The following is a 25,193-nucleotide window of genomic DNA, read 5'->3' on the forward strand; positions in this document are numbered from 1 at the left end:
TGCTCCTCAAGGTTCATTCATAGTGGCCACTGAAGGAGAAGCCGAGTTGGTCCTAAAACGTTGCCTCCCCCCCACCCCCCACCCCCACGCACACAGACACACACATTTAGGGGTTCGTTGGTACCCAAGCAGCGCATTTTTTCTGGTTCCAATTTTTGTCGTCCGGCTGTTTGAGGGCCGTGAATGCCCCCCTCAAAAAAAAAGGTATAACAAAAAGTAAGGGCGCAAACGAGCTGGTGTACATTGCACATGGTTGAAAAAAACCCGAGACTGCGGGTAAACGACACAACACTAAAAAGTCTCCAAGAGACTTTTTAGTGTTGTTTCGTTTACCCGCAATCTCGGGGTTTTTTCAATCATGTATAACAAAGCTTTATATTCTTTAACAAAGTCTGGATAATTTAGCGCTAAATTGCCAAGCAAATGCCAAAATTAGGCTTACCTGCCCGAGTGTTTGGTTATCCCATGGCTGCTTTGGGCCTGAGTTCCCGAAGAAATGCCACAATTAGGATTCACTTCTGGTTGTTTGGTTTTCACTCGGTAACTTTGGGCTTAAATTGCCAAACAATTGTAAGAACTAGGCTTCACTGCTAGTTTCCAAATCCTACCCCTAAAAAACTGATTTTATTTAAAAAAAATAACAATACCTTCGTCGCAGTACTTTTAAATTTAAACTCTCAACAATATCATTAAAAACGAAAATTTGCTTGAATGGTGTAATCGCATCGCCCCCATGCTGTATTTTTCTAAACTAATCTTTTCGGTCTGTCTAGAGTTATTTTTCTTTTCATTTGTGTTCATGGCAGCCACCTGCAATCAGAACTTTTGTACAAGACGCCACGCCTGTTCTCGCGACGCCCTGAACTTCTAAGAACTTTACACCTAATGCCCCCGAAAGCTAACATAACTTTGACACAATAAGTGGTAAAAATGTCAACGGGGAGGGGGGGCACGACAAGAATTTTGTAAAAAGCAGAGCTCGACTCTTGTTTTGAGCCTAACTTCCGTTCTCGCCAGATCAACTGTCTTTTTAGTGCGTCTAATCTAGCGAGGATATTTCTGTCCCTTATCGAAATGAACACGCCAAGGTCACATATTCTCGATTTCATGCGGAGGACGACTATCGGTACAACCACAAGGCGTTCAATTAGCGTAGAGAGGAAAACAACTGACGGGAAGTTCGCCAGCTTTATCTTGTACTGCAAAAAATAAACTGTCTAAGGACCTATTCTCCTTCTGCACCCGTAATCGAATTGCTTCTAACTGGCACAACGGAGCCAAAGGCTCTTATTGACATCCCTTTAGAAGAAAACGTCGTCTGCCACCGAAGCTAACCACCCTCGCAACTCCCTCTCCACGCGGGACGGCTATAAAATTTAACAGAGCATTTCTTTTCAAGTCGCTCGATCTCTGCCCTCTGCGAAGTTCTAATTAACGCTGTTTATTTGTGTTGTGAAGACTTGGTTCATTTTATCGTCACGATGAGGATCGCTTGCGTTTTGATGGGACTCGCGGTCCTGGTTGCCCTTGTCGAATCTTCACCTCTCAAACGTCGATCGTTGTCACAAGAGGCCCAGTTTCGTAATGCAATCGGTAAGGTTCTTCAAACATTCCGTGCCCCGCAAACTTCTACAAGCTTGAACAGAAATATACCGGATGGCCTAGGGTTCAGGACCGAGGCTCGAGTCTAGCCGGTCATTATCTTTCTTTGTTAATCCTTCCTGCTTCTGGAAAGTACTATATTTTGTTTAACCTTACAATGAACCGCAGCAGACGTTACGAGCCATTATAGGGCCAATCCAATGCCGCACGAGTGTCACGTGACATTCGAATGGAGAGCATCAACGCGCAAGGAGCGTAGTCACGTGATGTTTCATAGCGCTGAATTGGCTGGGGTGGCTCGTAGCGTCTGCGTTCAATGGAGGCTCAGCAACGTTCTCCCTACTGAATGTCACAAAACTCAGAGTACCATTGAAACCCTCGAGTCCATCTTTGAAGTATGGCGGCAAAAAGGTAGTCCATATCATAAAAAATGACGCGCTATGAACGCTGCGTTGAAGGCTGATTAGACTCACTCAAAGAGTAAAATATAAATGTGAACAGAAGGAAAAAAGGAACTGTGGTGGACTCAAAAACAATTAGCGTGCGCGCACACTTGATTGGGACGCTTTATGAACATCAATGTTTGAATATCAGCGTGTGTTTTTTTCCACCTTTCTTAACTCAAACCTTTGAGTTTTTGCGGGTAAGTCATTTGTCTCAAAACAAGCGGACGTTCCTTTGTCACATGAGGGCATTGAGTGTAATATGCTACTGAAGTTAAATCATTCCAGCATTTCTCGATTAAAAAAAAAAAAAAAAAATTGCCGAAACGTCTGGATGATCATTTCGGGCTGTTCGGGAAAAGTTGAAAATATTTTCATTGAGTTTTACGTTTATCAATGTTTGGGGGCTACTATCTTCCTAGAGAACTGTGCACAGGCTTCGTATAGTATTCTTTGCGTTTATTTTAATCACTATTAAATTAGCATACTTCTGGAATACGTACCTTGTCGTTTCAGCAAAATGTCTTTTTGTCTTTTAAATTAGGGTGAACACATATGATTTTATTTTAGGTGAATGCATGACTCAGACGTTTCACTCTGGAAAACAAATTAGCTTCACATGATCCCCAAAGACAAAAGGAATCTTTATACTCATTGATATATGTGTCTGTATATGTAATTGTTGAGATCTCTATGCTTTCACAGAACAAACCTGCGCTCAGGGCCTCAACCTTTCGGCCGAAGAAACTGCCACGGTAATGTTTTAGTAACTCGTTGAATCAATTTCGACTTAAGAGTAAATTCCTAACAAAATGCCCTAATAACCAAATTTGCATTTCAGATGGAAAGAGTTCAGGAACTGCAGAAGAGCGGCCAGATTCGTATCGTAAGTTGAACTCCCGACTAATAGAGTCGAGTTGAGTGTAGCAGGATACATTCTGATGCGAACTTATTTCATTTCTGTAGATTTTTTACATGAATTTTTGTACTTTCCAATAGATACAAAAACCGCTCTACAAGACGCGAAAAAACGTGTATCTTGTATACAATTATCTTGTCTGCCTCTAGATTATTTCTATAGAGTGAAACCGTTTAAGAGAAACTCGTGACTATTTTAATGTTGTAAGTACAAACTACCGAAGAAAGTGTGGTCACAACTGAAGTTTCGAACAAGCTAAATTTAAATCAAACAGTATATATATATAGATTACATAGAAGAATTGTACGTTTTCTTGGATGCGGTCGAGCATTGTCAAGGAAGACTCCCATAATACAAAGCTCAGCATACACTGAGAGGCTGATTGCTCTAAATATGCTGGACAATTCAGCATCCGGACACTTCGTTCGCGCTACTGACTTATCTAAACCTATGAATTCTCGGGAAAAAACAAGCATAAAGACAGAGAACTACGCGGAACAGGAATAGTGTCTTAAAGTTATGATGCTTACTTTTTATATTCTTATTTCAGGACAGCCAAGATGACGTTGACCGAATTATCGTAAGTCGCGCATATTTTTCATATATCCTCCTTTGGTCTCGGAAGCTTCATCTTGAAATTCTAATTAACGCAGCACGCGTTCCCGTAGAACTTGAAGTAGTAAATTTAGGACTCTCAAATTTATGTAGAACTTCTCAAAATATGAGAGAGCACATTAGAAAGGTTGTTTTAGACAACGCGCAATAGATCTATGGCACTTGCCTGTTACGAAACTAAAGGAACCACTTCTTGCTATAGACTCGCTGTAAGCAGTAAAGTGTACCGTAGCAATAGGATAAAATTCTAATGCAATTCGTGGGTAAGTGATGCTCAAGGTATACCTTAATTCCTACTTCTTCTTTTTTTTCCGCAAAATAGTTCCAATATAAAGGCTGCGAAAATTACAAGAAGCTTTAATTGATTTCAGAAAATCACTCAAATAACTTTTCTTTTTAAGTTGGTTGTTGTTTTATTTTTTTCGGTGACTCTATAAGTTAATGTATGTGCATTTGCCCGAATATGTGAAAAACAAGCATCAGAGAGTAGCTTTTTTTATTAGTTCAAGGGACGGAGATATATTACCTAAATAAATCACCACCGGAAACGTTATCTCAAAGAAATCGACATGGTTGACTCAAGTTCTTGTATCAACTAATTAATAAGCTTGAAAAGTATACACCTCTGAAATATTTGCTTTTTCTTCAAGATGTACCACTATATTATAGAAGCATGAACTAAGACTAATTCCTTTTCGCTCTCGCAATAACTGTTTTAAGTATTCTTTTCTTCCGAAAACATCAAGAGACTGCAATGACCTTACTATTTGTAACCATCATTGTCAGTATTCCCATTCTATCTTGATTAATTAATCACTTTTGGTAGAGATTTTTGTATTGTTTTATTCTACAACTTATTTGCAAATTCTTCTTATAATTTTGTGTGTCATCGTAATAACTGTAACCCGCTCTTGTTAAAATCGCACCTAGAAACTGCAGTATTTATTAAATATTTCATTTATAGCCAATTAATTTATTATAAAAGGCACGCTATTCATTCTTTTTTTTTTTCTAAGATCGTGTCCTCTTTGATTTGTGAACGTGCAGGATCAGGAAGCTCCCAGCCGAGCCGTCGCCAACTCCCTCAAGCCGAAATTTGCAGCCTTGGTTGTAAGTTGCGCATAGTCTTGCACAGCGTTGTAGGCGTTACCGGAAAAAGTAACCAAATACGTCACATGTTATTTAAAAATAAATGGAACGCGATACCAACCTACGATACTTAAAAATAGAGGCAACGCGTCACCGACTAAAGTGACGCACGTTGCTTTTAGGTTACCCTTTCAATTATTAAATTAAAACATCTTACTCTCTCGACGTTACAAATATGCATAATCGCCATATTTCAAAAAAAAACTTTGTTGTGTTTCTTAAAAGAGAGGTAAAATTTTCAAGGTATGTTGGGATGAGCGCAAGAACTCGTACAACTTGGCGTTATAAAAACACGAAAAAGGTTAGTGTCATTTTTGAAGTCTTGGGAAGAAGATGCAAGGATTTAAGTACGTCACCCGTTACACAAAATAAGTAACGTAAGTACGTTATTCGTTACTAGTGCAAACAATGTAACCCGTTACCGGTAACGCCGTTACTTGTAACACGTTCCCGCCAAAACTGCTCTTGTACGTGCTTTCATCTTCCATGATCGCTGTGTGTTGCAACATCAGATTTCTTAAAGATCGCATGCCGCTTTTCACTGAAAAAAATCAATTGAAACTTAATGTCCCAACATCGTACACCAAACAATCTCTCTCCCGCTATCCGCTTTCAGCATTCCAAATACTTGACACAGTAAGTTAATGTGTACAGCGCGAACAAGGGTATACGTACATACACATTTTTCCTGTTCTCTCGCGTTGACTTCAACCTGATGTCTGTGGGACCGACTGGCACATGCATCCTTGGTGTTTTAAACCACGCGCTTGATATTAGTTCAAGTTTAAACTTCCCTAAATTACCAACAATGTTTGTCGTTTCCCCCTCAAGAAGCTGTTAGAGCAGCTTGAGGAGGACAGAGATTCATATTGCAAGGTGACAACGACAATGGAAAGAACGCAAAGCAACATGAACATTATTCGCTCTGTCGCATTAAAGGGTTTAATTATATTTTGAAGTATCAAATAACTACTAAAACTTAAGTTATTATGAGATGTTGACTCTAATATACTAAAACTTCAAGGATTGTCATAAACTCCATTTATTAAAAAGTGTAAGATGTGTCTCCCATTTTTTTTTTCTGTTTTTACCTTTTCAGGAGTGCATAGTAAATGAATTCAAGAAGATGCTTGGACTCCGCCGCCGTCGTTAACGATCACCACCATCCTGCTACGAGTCGACGACGGCCTTATCACTTCGCAGTTTCACTAGAAATAAACTTTCTGATTTGGCGTACTCGCGCCATTTTGACCCCTTCTTTAATCGTGTGCAAAATATTAAAGCGCTTTTGAAAGCACACTATTTAAAAAAAAAAAAGTACAAACAACATCAAAAATATTTCTTTTGCTCATACCCATGCAAGGAGACATTAATCAATAATAAAAAAATAGAAGTTCGCGAACATTGCACGTGCTTTATTTTTTATATAGGACCCTTTCATTACTATAGTTGGTTACAAGTCAAGAAGATAGCGGCAAATGCCCCTCAAAGGGAATCTTGTATTCCTCCGCGACCAATCGCGTATTGTTGTTTCTGTGACGCCACGACCTGCCCGAACCAATCTTGTTCTGGCGAATTAATATTTTCAACATGGCTGCAGGGCAGGTTTCCTATGACTCCAGTATCTTGCAGCAATTATTCTGTTTTTTAATGCGATTGTTCACTTACCCGAGCATACGTCGCTAAGTCGTAACCGCGTTCACTTTTATTCGCAATAGGTTCTGCGCGACAGCGTGAGAATCCAGCGATAGCATTGCCATCGAAAAGTTGGATCCGGGAGTAAGGCCTAGCATCATACGTCGAACGCTGTCTGATTCTCTGCCTCAGCTTGCGCCTGAACATCGTGACGGCATCGGATTTTCTTCGCAGTGGTTTCCGTGGAGCGACGTTAAAATGCAGCGGTCACCAAACTCTTCTTTATAAGTGTAATGGGATGTGCGGGAGGGGCATAAGCGAACCGCGATCACAGTAAATGTCTTCACTTGATTTCGACCGTATCTCTGCTGGCGTTAATAAATAGTCTGTCTACTGAAATGACGCCTTCGAAGCAGTATGTATTCATCTGTGAAACGTGGCGTCCTTGTCAAGTTTTCGCGTCGAAATCAGCTGCACAGTAATCTATGACTGCGATTATACAAGCGGGTGCACCCTCGTTCGCAATAATGAGCTGTTACATACATGTGGCATACAAATGATAAAGCCAGTGATGCGTATGTTACAAACATTTAATTGATATTGTCTCGGACGTTAAGAGGCTGATGTCTTCTTTTGGAAAAATATCAGAGAATTTGAGGGAAGCAGATTTGGTTCTCTCAAATGCTTCCGAACATTCTGCTTGTTCTCAGAGGCCCTGTCAGTCGTATGTTTATGCTTCGAAACCCGGGTACGTGACGCGTGTACCCCCACTCGCGTCGCGTCGCGGCCTAAGATGTTACCGGTAAACACGCACAAAATTTTCCAATTTACTTTAGAAGGAAAATTTGTCCACAATATTAGATCGCAGCATTGGCTTAATAATTTGTAAAAGATGAAAAGTACGTCAATAAAAATTGATTGCAAGGGCAGCTTCCCACTTCATGAATTGTGACTTCCTTACATTCGAAATTATTATTTAATTCAAAAATTAAAAACATACCGAAACCTCAGATGTCCTGATCTTGGTGCGAATGCAAGTGGCAGAATGATTTGTCTTTATAACAATAAAATCAACAATGTTTGAATCAAGCAACAGCTCAAGCCGCCTAATTACATTTCTGATGTATGTTTATCTCTCCATTATACCAGGCTGTAGCTGCGAACAAGCTCTTCAGAGTCTGCCATCATCTTTCTGGTCTACTTTGGCAAAGACAGACTTGTGTAAAAAACATATTGAACTTCTTGGAGGGAACTTCGCAGTCCTCATTGTCAGAGCTTCCACGGAACCATCGGAAAGAAGGGCCCCTGTCGTTTCATCGACAGATGTTTCATCAACTTTTACGACTCTCGTTTCATCGACACTGATTGTTTCATCGATACTACCACACCATGCTGTGAAGTTTCATCGACACACAAATTGCACGCTGTAGGAACATTTTGTTGTGCGTTTATCACTGGGGCACATGTTAAACTATCCGACCCACCCAGTTCACGACGCTTTGCGGTGACAATCTCCAGCAGTTCATTACAAAAATGTGGACCCACCAAACCCACCTGTGCATGCCGCTTCGCGGCAGCGTGTAAGAGTGGTCCTGCCCCCGTGCATGTACCCGTACCCTTGCTCACCAACAAACGAGCGCACCTCTAACCAAACAAAAATGTTGTCGACGAAACATAGCAAGATATGTCGATGAGCGAGTTTGAGTGTTGATGAAACAATCTGTTGATGAAACGTCGCAGCGTTGATGAAACAAACTGTCCGGGAAAATTCATTTGATGAAATGAGTGGCACCGCACAAAAAGCTTGTTTCCGAGCCGCGTTACTTAAACACTATCGCAGGCATCATTTTTAGATACCCATTGTAGGAATTCGCGTACCGCAGCCGATTCGCCATTTCCCACGTGGTCCGTCAACAACCCGAGTCTAGCCTGGTTCTTTCACGGGAGCGGCATTCCGCTCCCCGTTCATTTGGTTCATAAAACACAACGCTACAAAACAATCAATCTAAACTACGAATACCCGCGACATTACAGAAATATTTACAAACGCAGGTTAAGTTCAAAGCTAAACTCAAAGAGGACCCTCAGGCCTCGTGTCCCGCGATTACCCTAGATCCGGTCGACCCACACTTGCCTGGGCTCGGTAGCGTCCGAAGTTCTAAGAGACTCTTCGCCCCCTGTCTACCGAAACTATCTCGATCGATGGGCGAGGAGGTTTTTCCTCGCCCGCCATGGGGCGCCTGCAACGCCATCCAGTGGCTAGGAGAGTAAGCGGCCAGTCGGGAGCCGAATTCGAGATCCCGATCGACCCCGCGGCGACACGACCATGTGATCATGTCTGAGGCGAGTCAACGGCATAGCTGCCTCGCGGCCGAGATGGCAGAGGGGTTTGATGGGCGCCCTCGTGAATGCACGCTGCGCCATACCATTTCCAGACAAAATGCACTCTAAACAAAAAAGAAAATAAATTTAACGTCCCTCTGCTGCTAAAGTTCACGACCTGGAATTAGATAAGGAGCAGCTGGTTCGTCTCCATCAGGCAAATTTGAAATGGTTCTGGACTGGACAAGATGGACTCGCTATCGGCGTTATTGGTGCAAAATTATGACGTGTACAGCGGGCTCGGGCCTGAGAGCTAAGGGTTAACGTGGCGCTCCCCAAGCCGAGGGGTATGGCGAGTGCACACCGACAGTGGGAAGCAACTACCTACCACCTACCTATCTGATCTCATTGCAAGCCTTAGACCTCAGCCTTCAAATGGCTCTGCATGATTCGTCGTATGGGATAACTTCTTAGCAGTCCATTAGACTGATCCTGCAATTCCGCTCCCACATTACATCCCCAGACCTTCCAGGAGGCGACCCACTTGGTCCGGGTGCAAGAAGGAACCCCAAATCGTGACCTGCACTATATATTTGACATCTGGGTCAGCTGATGGGGGCACTACAGCAGCACCAACGGAAAAGGGGATTACGCCTGTTACAGAACATAGCATCACAAAACCCAGAAATACCTCCATTCATTCTAACCCAATTTCAGAAGCCACCCAAGTACTCAAAAACGACCCTTCAGTACTTCGTAACTCTGTCCTCGGCAACAAGTCTGGCTGCAATCTGTGCATTGGACGATATCAAGCTTGAGTCGAACTGAACTACGCTCCGTTACTGGCATTGGCATTCCCCAGATCTCCGTCCTCTCACCAACCCTCCATCAATGTTGTAGCCGACTTTTCTTCACGTTAAGCAATCGGTGCTGTTTTTACGATATATATCAAGCGAGTACAATTGCACCTGTGAAATTCAGGAAATCTACGCCACACCCCTTCAGACCGCACCTCGGTGCACTGGGCAGCCTGCTCCTCATCCACCACGAGTTGTTAGCCAACCCGCCGATCTGCGACCCTAGAGTCATAATGGCCGTCGACTTCAAGGGAACTTTTGACGTCCCTATTAGGCTTCGAAACGGAGCACTAGCACTGGGATTTTGCTCTCCCCTGTGCTAGCACAAGGTATTGTTATTCCCAGGGTGGCCTCAGTCGCGTGAATGGCCATAGACGTCCCGTTTATGTTTCGAAACAGATCATTAGCAAATAGAGTTAGCTGCGCACAGTGCTGACGCACGTTATTGTTTTTCTCAGAGTGGCCTCGGTCGTGTGAATGGCCACCGACGTCCAGTTTACGCATTGAAACAGATCATTGGCAGCTAGAGTTAGCTGCCCGCAGTGCTGACGCACGTCATTGTTATTATCACAGTGGCCTCGGTCATGAGAATGACCACCGACGTCCAGTTTATGCTTAGAAACAGATCATTGGCCGTTAGAGTTAGCTGCTCACAGTGCTGACACACGTTATTGTTATTCTCAGAGTGGCCTATGTCATGTGAATGGCCACCGACGTCCAGTTTATGCTTCGAAAAAGATCACTGGCAGTAAGAATTAGCTCCTTACACCGCTGACACACGTTATTGTTATTCTCAGAGTGACCTCGGTCATGTGAATGACCACCGACGTCCAGTTTATGCTTCGAAACAAATCATTGGCCGTTAGAGTTAGCTGGTCACAGTGCTGACACACGTTATTGTTATTCTCAGAGTGGCCTCGGTCATGTGATTGGCCACCGACGTCCAGTTTATGCTTCGAAAAAGATCACTGGCAGTAAGAGTTAGCTCCCCACACCACTGACACACGTTATTGTTATTCTCAGAGTGACCTCGGTCATGTGAATGACCACCGACGTCCAGTTTATGCTTCGAAACAAATCATTGGCCGTTAGAGTTAGCTGCTCACAGTGCTGACACACGTTATTGCTATTCTCAGAGTGGCCTCGGTCATGTGATTGGCCACCGACGTCCAGTTTATGCTTCGAAACAAATCATTGGCCGTTAGAGTTAGCTGGTCACAGTGCTGACACGCGTTATTGTTATTCTCAGAGTGGCCTCGGTCATGTGAATGGCCACCGACGTCCAGTTTATGCTTCGAAAAAGATCACTGGCAGTAAGAGTTAGCTCCCCACACCGCTGACACATGTTATTGTTATTCTCACAGTGACCTCGGTCATGAGAATGACCACCGACGTCCAGTTTATGCTTCGAAACAAATCATTGGCCGTTAGAGTTAGCTGGTCACAGTGCTGACACACGTTATTGTTATTCTCAGAGTGGCCTCGGTCATGTGAATGGCCACCGACGTCCAGTTTATGCTTCGAAAAAGATCACTGGCAGTAAGAGTTAGCTCCCCACACCGCTGACACACGTTATTGTTATTCTCAGAGTGACCTCGGTCATGTGAATGACCACCGACGTCCAGTTTATGCTTCGGAACAAATCATTGGCCGTTAGAGTTAGCTGCTCACAGTGCTGACACACGTTATTGTTATTCTCAGAATGGCCTCGGTCGTGTGAATGGCCACCGACGTCCAGTTTACGCATCGAAACAGATCATTGGCAGCTAGAGTTAGCTGCCCGCAGTGCTTACGAACGTTATTGCTATTCTCAGAGCGGCCTCGGTCGTGTGAATGGCCATCGACGTCCAGCTTAGGCTTTGAAACAAATCATTGGCCGTTAGAGTTAGCTGCCCGCAGTGCTGACGCACATTACTGTTATTCTCAGAGTGGCCTCCGTTATGTGAATGGCCACTGACGTCCAGTTTATCCTTCGAAACAGATCATTGGCAGTTAGAGTTAGCTGCCCGCAGTGCTGACGCACGTCATTGTTATTATCACAGTGGCCTCGGTCATGTGAATGACCACCGACGTCCAGTTTATGCTTCGAAACAAATCATTGACCGTTAGAGTTAGCTGGTCACAGTGCTGACACACGTTATTGTTATTCTCAGAGTGGCCTCGGTCATGTGAATGGCCACCGACGTCCAGTTTATGCTTCGAAAAAGATCACTGGCAGTAAGAGTTAGCTCCCCACACCGCTGACACACGTTATTGTTATTCTCAGAGTGACCTCGGTCATGTGAATGACCACCGACGTCCAGTTTATGCTTCGAAACAAATCATTGGCCGTTAGAGTTAGCTGCTCACAGTGCTGACACACGTTATTGTTATTCTCAGAGTGGCCTCGGTCATGTGAATGGACACCGACGTCCAGCTTAGGCTTTGAAACAAATCATTGGCCGTTAGAGTTAGCTGCCCGCAGTGCTCACGCACATTACTGTTATTCTCAGAGTGGCCTCGGTCGTGGCAATGGCCACTGATGTCCAGTTTATGCTTCGAAACAGATCATTGGCAGTTAGAGTTAGCTGCCCGATTCACACCCCTTAATACTCTTTAAACATTTTACAAATATTTATTTAATATAAAAGCGTTGCTTGTGTGAGTGTGTGTGTGCAATCATTTACTAACTCACATACACAAGCAAGCAGAAAAAGAAAGAGATAGAGAGAGAGAGATCTGGAATATGTTGATGTTAGGTCGCCGTAGGCAAGTGTCATACGGCATCACTCGTGTAGAGCTAAGGCAAAAAAAACGTTAGAGTTCATGGGTCGTACCTGCTCTCAGGAGAGAAGAAAGCTGCTCCTCAAGGATCACAGTCGCCACTAAAGGAGAAGCCGAGTTGGTCCTAAAAAGTTGTCTCCCCCCCCCCCTCCCCCCCACCCCCTCTGCACCCCCCCCCCCCCGCCCCCTCTCACGCACACAGACACATATTTAGGGGTTCGTTGGTACCCAAGCAGCACATTTTTTCTGGTTCCAAATTTTTTCGCCCGGCTGTTTCAGGGCCCTGAAGCGAGGAAAAAAAGAAGAGGTATAACAAAGCTTTATATTCTTTGGCCTAAGTCTGGATATTTTAGCGCTAAATGGCCAAACAATTGCCAGTTAGGCTTACCTGCACGAGTGTTTGGTTATCCTCTGGCTTTGGGCCTAAAATGCCAAGCAAGTGTCAGAACTAGGCTTCACTGCTACTTTCCAACTCCTACCCTTAAAAAACTTATTTTTAAAAAATTAAAAATATCTTCATCGCACATACATTTTGAATTTAAACTCTCAAAAATATCATTGAGAACGAAAATTTGCTCTAATGGTGTAATTTCATCGCCCCCGTACTGTATTTTTCTAGACTAATTTTTTTCGGTCTGTCTAAAATTATTTTTCTTTTCATTTCTGTTCATGGCAGCCACCTGAAATGAGAACCTTAGTACAAGAAGCCAGGTCTGTTCTCGCGACGGCATGAAGTTCTAAGAACTTCACACCTAATGCCCCCGAAAGCTAACATAACTTCGACACAATAAGCGGTAAGCATTGCAAAGGGGGAGGGGGGGGGGGAGGCACGACAAGCCTTTTGTAAAAGGTAGAGCTCGATTCTTGTTTTGAGCCTAACATCCGGCCTGGCCAGATCAACTTTCCCTTTAGTGCGTCTAATCTAGCGAGGATATTGCTGTCCCTTATCGAAATGAACACGCCAAGGTCACATATGCTCGGTTTCATGCGGATGACGACTATCGGTACAACCACAAGCCGTTCAATTAGCGTAGAGAGCAAAACAACTGACGGGAAGTTCGCCAACTTTATCTTGTACAGCAAAAAATAAACTGCCTAAAGACCCATTCTTCCTCTGTACCCGTAATCGAATTGCTTCTAATTGGCACAACGGAGTCAAAGGCTCTTGTTGACATCCCTTTAGAAGAAAACGTCGTCTGCCACCGAAGATAGCCGCCCTCGCAACTCCCTCTCCACATGGGACGGCTATAAAATTCCACCGAGCATTTCCTTTCAAGTTATTCGATCTGTGTCCTCTGAGAAGTTCCTGTTAACACTGTTTATTTGTGTTGTGAAGAGTTAGTTCATTTTGTCGTCACGATGAGGATCGCTTGCGTTTTGATGGGACTCGCGGTCCTGGTTGCCCTTGTCGAATCTTCACCTCTCAAACGTCGATCGTTGTCACGAGAGGCCCAGTTTCGTAATGCAATCGGTAAGTTTCTTCAAACATTCCGTGCTCCGCAAACTTCTGCAAGTTTGAACAGAAATATACCGGATGGCCTAGGGTTCAAGACCGAGGCTCGAGTCTAGCCGGTCATTAGCTTTCTTTGTTAATCCTTCCTGCTTCTGGAAAGTACTATATTTCGTTTCACCTTACAATGAACCGCAGCGGACGTTACGAGCCATTATAGAGCCAATCCAATGCCGCACGAGTGTCACGCGACATTCGAATGGAGAGCATCAACGCGCAAGACGCGTAGTCACGTGATGCCTTCATAGCGCTGAATTGGCTGGGGTGGCTCGTAGCGTCCGCGTTCAATGGAGGCTCAGCAACGTTCTCCCTATTGAATGTCACAAAACTCCGAGTACCATTGAAACCCTCGAGTCCATCTTTTAAGTATGGCGTTAAAAAGGTAGTCCTATATCATAAAAAAATGACGCACTATGAAGGCTGACCTGAAGGCTGATTAGACCCACTCAAAAAATAAAATAAAAATGTGAACAGAAGGAACAAAGGAACTGTGGTGGACTCAAAAACAATTAGCGTGTACGCATACTTCAATTGGACGCTTTATGAGACACCAGTGTTTGAATATCAGCGTGTCTTTGTTTCAACTTTTGTTAACTCAAACGTTTGAAATTTTGCGGGTTAATCATTTGCCTCAAAACAAGCGGACGTTCCTTTGTCACATAAAGGCGTTGAGTGTAATATGCTACTGAAGTTAAATCATGCCATCATTTCTCAATTAATATATATATATTACCGAAACGTCTGGATGATTATTTTGGGCTGTTCGGGAAGGTGAACTTGAAAATATTTTCATTGATTTTTACCTTTATCAATGTTTGGGGGCTACTATCTTCCTGGAGAACTGTGCACAGGCTTCGTATAGTATTTTTTTAAGTTTATTATTATCATTATTATATTAGCATGCTTCTGGAATCCGCACTTTGTCATTTCAGCAAAATGTATTTTTGTCTTTTAAATGAGGGTGAACATATATAATTTTATTTTAGGTGAATGCACGACTCAAAAGTTTCACTCTGGAAAACAAATTAGCTTCCCATGACCCCCTAGGGAGGATAGTAATCTTTATACTCATTGATTATGTTTCTGTATATGTAATTGCTGGAATCTCTATGCCTTCACAGAACAAACCTGCGTTGAGGGCCTTAACCTTTCGGCCGAAGAAACTGCCACGGTAAAGTTTTGGTGACTTGTTAAAACAATTTCGGTTGAGAGTGAATTCCTAGCAAAATGCCCTAATAACCAAATTTGCATTTCAGATGGAAAGAGTTCAGCAACTGCAGATGAGCGGCCGGAATCGTATCGTAAGTTAAACTTCCGAATATTAGAGTCGAGTTGAGTGTAGCAGGATACATTCTGGTCATAACTTACCTAATTTCTGTCAACGATATCTGACGAAGTTCAGCAAGCTGTGCTGTCTGACCTAATCAACACATTTTTATGATCTTGACATCACCGTAAAGCTTCAATTAAGCTCTTTTCTTTGAGTATAAATTCAGTATTGTGCTTTAAATGCTACATGTGCCAGAAAAACGGATATTTCGAATAACTAGCAAGTTTGGAGTCGATTTCCTAAAAAAAAACTCCACCTTTTATTTATTTCACTTTTTATTCAGAGTTAAGTAATATAGTAGTCTATCAGGAACTACCAAGAGAAATTGTAATATATTGTTTGTATGGCCGCTATTAAGACTCGAATCTTGTGCTATAGGCGTTTTGAACGGGACTTCGCACAGGAGCTCTGCTGAGCAGAATGTTGGCCTATGTAAGGTTTTTTATTTATCGTTAGCAGTTACTTCAATATCCAACCATAAACATGAATTAAATTTTGAGTAGTGTACTTAAAAAGTTACTTAGAAGTCCGTATTCAAAAGCGCGGGCACCAGCGCCTACTTCCTCTCAATACGGGGGAATGCAGATCGTTAAAGAATTTCTCTAGGGCCTTATGCTTATGGCTTTGAGTTTGAAATACCGAACCTGATATGTAATTGTAATATTTTATTATGTTAAACAGATATGTAGTGCATATACATATGTATGATTCTGTATCTGACGCTTAGGAAGTACGGTTTATTTTGTGCACGTAGGGACTCCTTCAAAAAATAACGAGCATTTCGCAGCGTGTAAGGCTTCAAATGTGTTAATCATCTGTTTAGGTTTTATTTCTATTTTCAGTGATTCATGCCGGGTTACTTAGACGTTTTCTTCTTGACTTAAGTTTGTCAGGGAGTCTAGATGTTACGTATCTTCTCCGTCAGTACATAGAGCCAAGCTCACACACCTTGCAAATCAGGCCAGCGCCAAGTAAACAAATATGGTTAGGATACATATGGATGATTCACTGGATTTTACGCACCGATATTGAGGTAAGTACTAACGTTAAATAGAAAACCTTACATAGGACAAAATTCTGCTCAGCTGAGCGTCTCTGTGAAGTCCCATTCAAAGCTCTCATAGCACGAGATTCGAGTCCTAATAGTGACCATACAAACAATATATTACAATTTCTGTTGGTAGTTCCTGACAGACTACTACATTACCTAACTGTAAATAAAAAATGGAAGAAATGAAAGGTTTTTTTTTTTTTTTTTTTTTTTGGAAATCGACTTCAAACATGCAAGTCTTTCTAAATATTCGTTTTTCAGGCAGATGTTCTGCGTTATATGTTTAGCGCAAAATATCCAAATTATATTTAAAAGAAAGAGCTTAATTGAAGATTTACGGTGATTTAAAGATCATAAAATATATTTATTAGGTCACACAGCACAGCTGGCTGAACTTCGTCCAATATTGTTGCAGAGATTCGGCTTGAACATAAAAAAAAGAATTAAACATATTATGACCTAGACGCGTTCCTAGCTGAACTCGCCGTTTGAATCTTCATGGGTGTCTTGAAGTTATGATGATTACTTTTTATCTTCTTATTTTCAGCGAAGCCAAGAGGACGTTGACCGACTTATCGTAAGTCGCGGAATATTTTTATATATCTTCATTAAGTCTCCAAAGTTTCATTTTCAGATTCCAAATGAAGCAGCACGCGTTCCCGTAAAATTCAAAGTAGTAAATTTATGACTCTCAAATTTATGTAGAACTTCTCAAAATATGAGAGAGCACATTAGAAAGATTGTTTTAGACAACGCGCAATAGATCTATGGCACTTGCCTGTTACAAAACTAAAGGAACCACTTCTTGCTATAGACTCGCTGTGAGCAGTAAAGTGTGACGTGGACATATGATAAAATTCGATTACAATTGGTCAGTAAGTGATGCTCAAGCTAGACCTTAATTTTTACATTTTTGTAACAAAATCTCAATATAAAGGTGGAAAAATTATAAGACGCTTTAATCAATTTGAGAAAATCGCTCTCATAACTTTTCTTTTCAAGTTGGTTGTTGTTTTATTTTTTTCGGTGGCTCTATGAGTTCATGTATGTGCATATGCCCGAATATGCAAAAAACAAGCATCAGAGAGTCGCTTTTTTTATTATTTTAACGAACGAAGATTGAGTACCTAAATAAATCACCACCGCAAACGTTATCCCAAAAAAATCGCCATGGTTCACTCAAGTTCTTGTATCAACTAAATAATAAGCATTAAAAGTATACACCTCTGAAATATTTGCTTTTTCTTCAAGATCTACCACTATATTATAGAGGCATGAACTAAGACTAATTCTTTTTCGCTCTCGCAAAAACTGTTTTAAGCATCCTTTTCTTCCGAGAACATTAAGAGACAGCAATAATCTTACTAATAGTGTCGTTTTGTAACGATCATTGTCAATATTCCCATTCTATTTCGATTAATTAATCACTTATGGAAAAGATTTTTGTACTGTTTTATTCTACAACATATTAGCAAATTGTTTTTATTTTTTGTTTGTCATCAACATAACTGTAAGCCGCTCTTGTTAAAATCGCACCTAGGAACTGTAGTATTAATTGAATATTTCATTTATAGTTAATTAATTTACTATAAAAAGCACGTTATTCATTCTTTTTTCCTAAGATTGTGTCGTCTTTGATTTGTGAACGTGCAGGATCAGGAAGCTCCCAGCCGAGCCGTCGCCACCTCCCTCAAGCCGAAAGTTGCAGCCTTGGTTGTAAGTTGCGCATAGTCTTGCACAGCGTTGTAGGCGTTACAGGAAGAAGTAACCAAATACGTTACATGTTACTTGAAAATAAATGAGACGCGTTCTGGACTTACGATACTTCAAAATAAAGGGAACGCGTCACCGATAAAAAGTAACGCACGTTGCTTTTCCGTTACCTTTTCTATGTATAAATTAAAACACCTTACTACCTCGACGTTACAAATATGCATAAGCGCCATATTTCAAGAAACATTGTTGTGTTTCTTGAAAAAGAGGCAAAATTTTCAAAATACGTTGGGATGAGTGCAAGAACTCGTACAACTTGGCGCTATAAAAACACGAAAAAAAGTTAGTGCCATTTTTCGAAGTATTGGGAAGAAGATGCAAGGATTTAAGTACGTCACCCGTTACACAAAATAAGTAACGTAAGTACGTTATTCGTTACTAGGGAATAGACCTTTTCCGAGAAGCGTTCTGCGCACGCGCGAGCGCCCGATGCCAAGCAGCGGAAGTCGGAACGAAAAATCGAGACAATTCGGAAGGAGGCTGTATATCAGCGAGTAGAACACGTAACTGCAGCATATATATAATTGTGTTACACAAAAAAAGAACGTCGACAGAAAGGAAAACACGGCGTTTGGGTGGACGCCACGGATGCCCCTCTTTAAAGTCGCGTTGGGCAGGCGCCGCTGCTCAGAGAGCGAACAAACTGGTAGCGTAGCTCCCATTATCGATTGGTAGCGCAGGTAGGTCACTTCCTCGATTTTTAGTTCGTGCACCCACCGCCTGGTGCCGTCGGTATGTGGAAAAGGTCCATTGTAGTAGACCGTTTTTCTCCTCCGCTACGGTATCCCTGAAGAAAACGCCATAGCTGCGCATGCGCGCTGCCAGCCTTATCTGCACAGTTCAAGGTCTTGTGGCAGATTACGGAGCGCTATCCGGGTGCTTAGCGGGCTGCGGAAACGGTCTACTACAATTCCCCATTAGTGCAAAAAAATGTAACGGATTACCGGTAACGCCGTTACTTCAAACGCGTTCCCGCCAAAACTGCTCTAGTACGTGCTTTCATCTCCCATGATCGCTGTTTGTTGCAACATCAGATTTCTTAAAGATCGCATGCCGCTTTTCACTGAAATTATCAATTGAAACTTAATGTCCCAACATCGTACAACAAACAATCTCTCTCCTGCTAGCCGCTTTCAGCATTCCTAATACTTGACACAGTAAGTTAATGTTTACAGCGCGAATAAGGGTATACGTACATACACATTTTTCCTGTTCTCTCGCGTTGACTCCAACTTGATGTCTGTGGGACCGACTGGCACATGCATCCTTCGTGTTTTAAACCACGCGCTTGATATTAGTTCAAGTTTAAACTTCCCTAAATTACCAACAATGTTTGTCGTTTCCCCCTCAAGAAGCTGTTAGAGCAGCTTGAGGAGGACAGAGATTCATATTGCAAGGTGACAACGACAATGGAAAGAAAGCATAAACGCAAAACAACATTAACATTATTTGCTCTGTTGCATTAAAGAGTCTAATTTTATTTTGAAGTATCAAATAAGTACAAAAATGTAAGTTATTATGAGACGTTGACTCTAATGTACTAAAACTTCAGGGATTATTATAAATTCCATTTATTAAAAAGTGTAAGATGTGTCTCCTATTTATACGTTTTTACCTTTTCAGGAGTGCATAGCAAATGAATTCAAGAAGATGCTCGGACTCCGCCGCCGTCGTTGACGATGATCACCATCCCGCAACGACCCGACGACTGCCTTATCACTTCGCAGTTTCACTAGAAATAAACTTTCTGATTTGGCTTACTCGTGCCATTTTGACCCCTTCTTTAATCGTGTGCAAAATATTAAAGCGCTTTTGAAAGCACACTATTAACAAAAACACAAACAACACAAAAAAATATGCCTCTTGCTCATACCCATGCAAGAAGACATTTATCAATAATTAAAAAAAAAAAATTAAAAGTTCGCGAACATTGCACGTGCTTCATTTTTTTTTTTTTTTTTTTTGGGGGGGGGGATTTTTATTACAAGTCGGAAATTATTGAGAAATTTAACATGCATAAGTTTGAAAACTTTGAGAACTCTGGTGGATTTGAAATAAACTTCGGACCAACGGCTGCGTAAAGTTTATCTCAAATCCAAATGTAATCGGCGCTAACGAGAGCTATATCGCGTATCTGCAGTAGGATCTGTTCATATAAGATCATGCACGCGTGTCTGGTTGACATTTTTGTTTTTATTCATATTTTTTTTTATGTTACTCCCCAATGTATCGAGAGAACAGAACCACAAATACCTAAAAAATGCATTTGTTCCTCAAGAAAGAAAAACAGACTTCATCAGAGCAACAACCCCCTTTTGGCGTTTTGTCATTTTTTGCCAAGTTTGACGGCACAAACGATCGAATTACAAACGATAAAAAACTAACATTTTTTTTATTGTGGTTGAAGTGCTAATATTCAAAACTATTTGTAAAATTCCTTAATTTACATATCGCGCGTGAAACATTTACAAACATGAATACACTGACATTTTTCCTTTATGTTTGGGCAATTTCATTCCCAATCGTGCAGCAGAAGAGGTTCATCTCCTAAAAACGTTGCAGTAAAATATATATGCTGGTCAAATGCTTTCCTATGGCGAAAAATTCGCTTTTGTGTGTTACTTTTAAATCCCGAGTTTTTGTTTGTTTTTTGTTTTTTCTGAAGGATTAAAGAAGGATTTGGGGATTTGGGCTATCGTCAGAGGTCGGAGGGCATATTTCGGGGCTCCGACAGACTCAGATACTTTCCGCACAACGAATATATTTGACATGGCGTTTTCAACTGCATTAAAAGCAAAAGGCGTTCATAAAAATGTGTTGCTTTTTTCTATGTATGGACAAATCCAGAATTGGGTCCCTTTGACGGTAATTTAACAGTTTTGGATGAGGATAACGTTTGTAGCATTTAATTTTGTTTAAATAAATTGTGTATCAAATGAAAGCTTAACCCAGATACATATTCATCAAATACAATGTAGTTATAGACAAAATGTTTTTTAGCGAAAACTGTCTTTGAATACAAGTTTAAACTCTAAAAGCTTAAATTTTAACATTAGCTTTTAAAAAATGCTGTCTTTTTAATATTTTCGTAATTTTCGTATAAAAGAACCCTCGAAATATTCTACAATATCCAATAAAATTAGGTGTAATATAGAAAGGTGCAGCGCGTGTTAAAGACTGACGTGGCTATTCCGAGCTTCGTCGCTTTCGCATCTTTGAAAAGAAAATAGGCTTCAACCGACGTCGAAACTACCGTTCCGGGACTCCGACGACCCAAAGCGAAGAAAGGAAGCACAGGGAGCCCCAGGCCGGGAGTGATCTCGACACACGGGCCCACCGATTCAAATGACACCCGGGCGAGGCTTAGCTCACCCGAGCTATGCCTAGGCATGATGTCCGCCTCGGCTCCGATCGCACCTGAGGTGAGTACCCCGCCTTCAACGCCGCTGTTACAAATCGATTCAATGGAAACGAATGAAGTGGTTCCGCAAACGGCCGGACCTAGTTTATCGGCAACGTGCTCGACTCCCCAAACTAGGAACACAGCGTCGGCCCAAAAGAAACCTACCGAAATGTACAAGGTAAACATCCGGCCTCGGGAGCAAATGGACTTTTATCAAGTGACGACGCGGGAGATTGAAACAGCAATCTTTGCAGTCATCTCCGCCACTGCTTACCAAGGGCTTAATCGTCACAAGCCATCGAATTCTGCCACGGCATACGTCTCCACGCTAGAGGACGCCTTCCAGCTAACAAAATTATTGACTATCCAACACCAGGGTAATCGAGCCGTGCAGGTGCAAGCGTATCTAGCTTCAGGTCCGAACGTCCATCGGTTTGTAGTGATAGGCGTTGTACCCGACCACCCTGATCAAAATATTCTACCTGATCTCCGTACACCGTCTCACAGAATTCTGGCGGCTCGCCGACTAGGCAAGGGAGACACATACCTCCTAACCGTTCAAGGTGAGCAGCAAATACCTGAAATCATCTATCACCTCGGGGCGATCCTGCGCCCACGAGAATACAAGCCATTTACGGTTATCTGCTACCGTTGCTGCCAACCAGGACACATGAAGGCCTTCTGCCCTGTACAAACTGTGAACCCTGAATTGGTCAACGCTGACGCCAGCGCGCGCTACCAGTGTGACTTATGCCGCACTAACGATCACTCAATTGCTTCACTAAAGTGTCCAAGAAAGAAGAAGCTGGGGGATGTTAAATCCCGTAAGACTGACAAGCACGCTCCTCATACCGGCAAAGCATTGATTTTGATGAAAAAACGATTCCAAGCCCTAGCCGAAGAAGGAGAAGAGGAGGAAAGTGATCACCCGGTATCATCAAACGACGGCCTTGAGGCACCACAACCCTCATACGCAGCGATTGTCAAGGCCACCAGGAAACTTCAGCGACCGCCCACGAAAGACAGCCACATCTCAACATTCGTCTCAAGACCTACATGGAGCTTCGCAAGAATCCAGCAGCTGTCATCAACCCAGGGGTGCAAATAACTTGCCGTCTCGTACCCCGCGGCGTGATCAGGAGGCCCGGTCACCCTCAGCGGCAGAAAATGTCAACATTGATGACGTAACCGCTCACTTGCTGTAGCCGTAACCGCTCACAGGCCAAAGCACTGGACACACTTACAAGTCAAATCGCTGCAATACAATCCTCCCTAGATGCCGTCCTTATGATCCTGCAGCGATGGATGAGTCGACAGTAGAGTGTCGTCCAGCCCCTCCGCTCCACATATAACAGTGGAATTGTCATAGTAGCCGTCAAACGTTTGGGGGACTGCGCACTAGAATCTTGTATCATCTGCTCAATCCATGGCTCATCCTTGTACAAGAACATTTGGAACTCATTCGTATGCCCACGTACTGCGGCTACCATTCACCGTCCATTACTGATGCCCGGCATTTAACGACCTCAGACTCCGAGCCCTCTAGGCCCGGTAAAGCTGCTATCTATGTCAAAGATCATCTTCAGCACGCCCCAATAGACCTATCAAAATGGTGCACCTCCCGCCAGGAGGTAGTGGCTGTCCTCGTCCGGACACGCTACAATTGTGTTGTGACAGTCTCTTTTTACGGAAAACCTGGAAACGTTCGTCATAATCTCGGGTGGCTTGAACACATTCTCTTGCTTCACCGATCGCTTCACCGATCGAGGATTCCATCTTCTCAACTTGCCGGGTCCCACTCGCCAGGGGAACCCGTCCAACGCTCCGGACCTCACCTGGTGGCGTGGGACTGGCAATTCGGCATGGAGGACTGAAGACGACACTTGGGGAGGTGACCAATTTCCAATCATTATCAAACGGTTCCCAACGGCATATAACCGCCTCCGGAAGCAAGTTCAGGTAACCGATTGGGATAAACTTCGATCATCTCTTAACATCACGGCGCAGAACCCAGAAACAGTTCACAGAGCCATCAAAGAAGCCATGTTAGAGTGCTCCACGACTACCACGGTGCACTGTGATCAACCACCACCTGATCCCCACCTCCTCCGCCTGTGGCAACAGCGACTTGAAGCGGTCACATTGGCAGCCTTACACTCCGACGACCACCAACTTCAGGATGAGGCTTCCCACGTGGCAGCTAAGGCACGCCGCCACGAGAAACGACTTACACGCCAACACTGGCTTGACTGGTGTGCCTCGTTGAGTAACCCGAAGCACCCTGAGGCTCTTTGGCGGACTTTTCACGCTATGGAACGACCTCGCCAAGCTGAAGGCCGGATTGGCAACATTCAGTTGCGTCTGGGGCTCACCGACGATGAGTTTGCGGCGCGCGCGGCGGATACCTTTTTCCCTCGACATGCCAGCCCGTCGGTCCCGCGCCCTGTCACGGCTATGCCAGACACTACTGGCATCACTACGCCCTTCACTCTGGCTGAGCTCCAAGACGCCATCGAGAGTGCTAGTCGCCGCTCCGCTCCAGGCATGACGGTCTCCCGTACGAGGTGTACAAGAACCTCGAGGGAGAGGCAGTCACAGACCTGCTAGCTATCATCAATAAGATCTGGGAAGCCGGCGAGCTCCCCACATCATGGAAAGACTCGCTTGTAGTGCCGATTCCCAAACCGGGCAAGGCACCGACCGGCCTCACATCTCTGCGGCCTATATCACTGAGTCCCACCATCTGCAAAATCTATGAGCGTATGATGGCTAAACGTATCTCTTGGTGGCTGGAGGCCCACTGTCTCTATACTTCGTTTCACCTTATGTGCGAGCGAAGGCAAAGGTGGAAGCGCGAGCACGAAAGCTCCATGCGTTCAGGCTTTGCTCGAGCGCGCGAGCTGGGGAGAAGCGCAAAAGGCGCTGGTCTCGTGCTTCTATCTTTGGCTTCGCTCCCAGATAAAGTGAAACGAAGTATATCACCCCAACCAAATTGGATTCTGGCAACATCTCGGAACGGAAGATGGCCTCGACCGCCTTGCAAAGGAAGTCCTACATCTGTCACCCTATAGCCACTTGGTTCGCACACTTGTAGCTACTGACATATCAAAGGCCTATGACAATACCGCTCACGCCCCACTGTTGGAGGCAATGGTGGTCCTCGGCCTCCCACCTCGTGTCATAAATGCTGTCCATGCCTTCATTCCCGACAGAACTTTCGCCGTCCGCCTATCATATGGCGAGTCGTCAAATTTCCTATCAAACTGTGGCGTGCCCCAAGGCTCAGTACTTGCACCACTCCTATTTAACATTGCATTCCTTCCCCTGGCCTGGGCTCTCGCTGATATACAACACCTTCGTTTTTTTTTTTTTTTTTTTTTTTTAATTTACGCTGATGATGTCACAACGTGGTCAGTTCACCCATCCCTAGAGGTGCAACAAAATGCATTACAGGCCGGGCTGAATAAACTAGACTGCCATACAAAGACCTTTGGCCTGACGGTGTCTCCCGAGAAATCGCAATTCCTTCATGTGTGCAACAACGCTGCCCGGAAGAAACTGCCATTGACTCCCGTGCCCCTCAGAAGAGTGTCTACACAGCTTCCGATGGTTACATAAACCAAGAACTTGGGACTCCTCATCCACCAGTCCGGCTCAGCCAAGCACACTGTTAGCAAGTCCCGTGTATTTGGTGAATATTTGGGGTGAAAAACACGCTATTTACACACATTACCATAAATTTACACGATGAGTAACGGATAATACGTTCAGAAATCATGCGAGGCTGTAAAAAACGTGTTTTGGTTCCGTCATACACGCAT

General features: G+C 43.3%; 2 protein-coding genes across 2 annotated transcripts; both read left to right on the top strand.

Moving 5' to 3' along the window:
* The first annotated feature begins 1,335 nt into the window (after positions 1-1,335).
* On the top strand, positions 1,336-5,964 carry LOC115310733. Its single transcript, XM_029969215.4, has 6 exons — positions 1,336-1,593; positions 2,751-2,800; positions 2,887-2,931; positions 3,515-3,544; positions 4,627-4,689; positions 5,828-5,964. The coding sequence occupies exons 1-6, from the start codon at positions 1,482-1,484 to the stop codon at positions 5,879-5,881; spliced, it is 354 nt and encodes a 117-aa protein (XP_029825075.1). The 5' UTR covers positions 1,336-1,481; the 3' UTR covers positions 5,882-5,964.
* A 7,601-nt stretch (positions 5,965-13,565) lies between these two features.
* On the top strand, positions 13,566-19,729 carry LOC115310734. Its single transcript, XM_040220585.3, has 6 exons — positions 13,566-13,776; positions 14,937-14,986; positions 15,072-15,116; positions 16,744-16,773; positions 17,850-17,912; positions 19,593-19,729. The coding sequence occupies exons 1-6, from the start codon at positions 13,665-13,667 to the stop codon at positions 19,644-19,646; spliced, it is 354 nt and encodes a 117-aa protein (XP_040076519.2). The 5' UTR covers positions 13,566-13,664; the 3' UTR covers positions 19,647-19,729.
* Positions 19,730-25,193: the final 5,464 nt, after the last annotated feature.

The sequence above is a fragment of the Ixodes scapularis genome, unplaced genomic scaffold, assembly GCF_016920785.2.
Source record: "Ixodes scapularis isolate PalLabHiFi unplaced genomic scaffold, ASM1692078v2 PGA_scaffold1__304_contigs__length_218370807, whole genome shotgun sequence".
Classification (NCBI taxonomy): Eukaryota; Metazoa; Arthropoda; class Arachnida; order Ixodida; family Ixodidae; genus Ixodes; species Ixodes scapularis.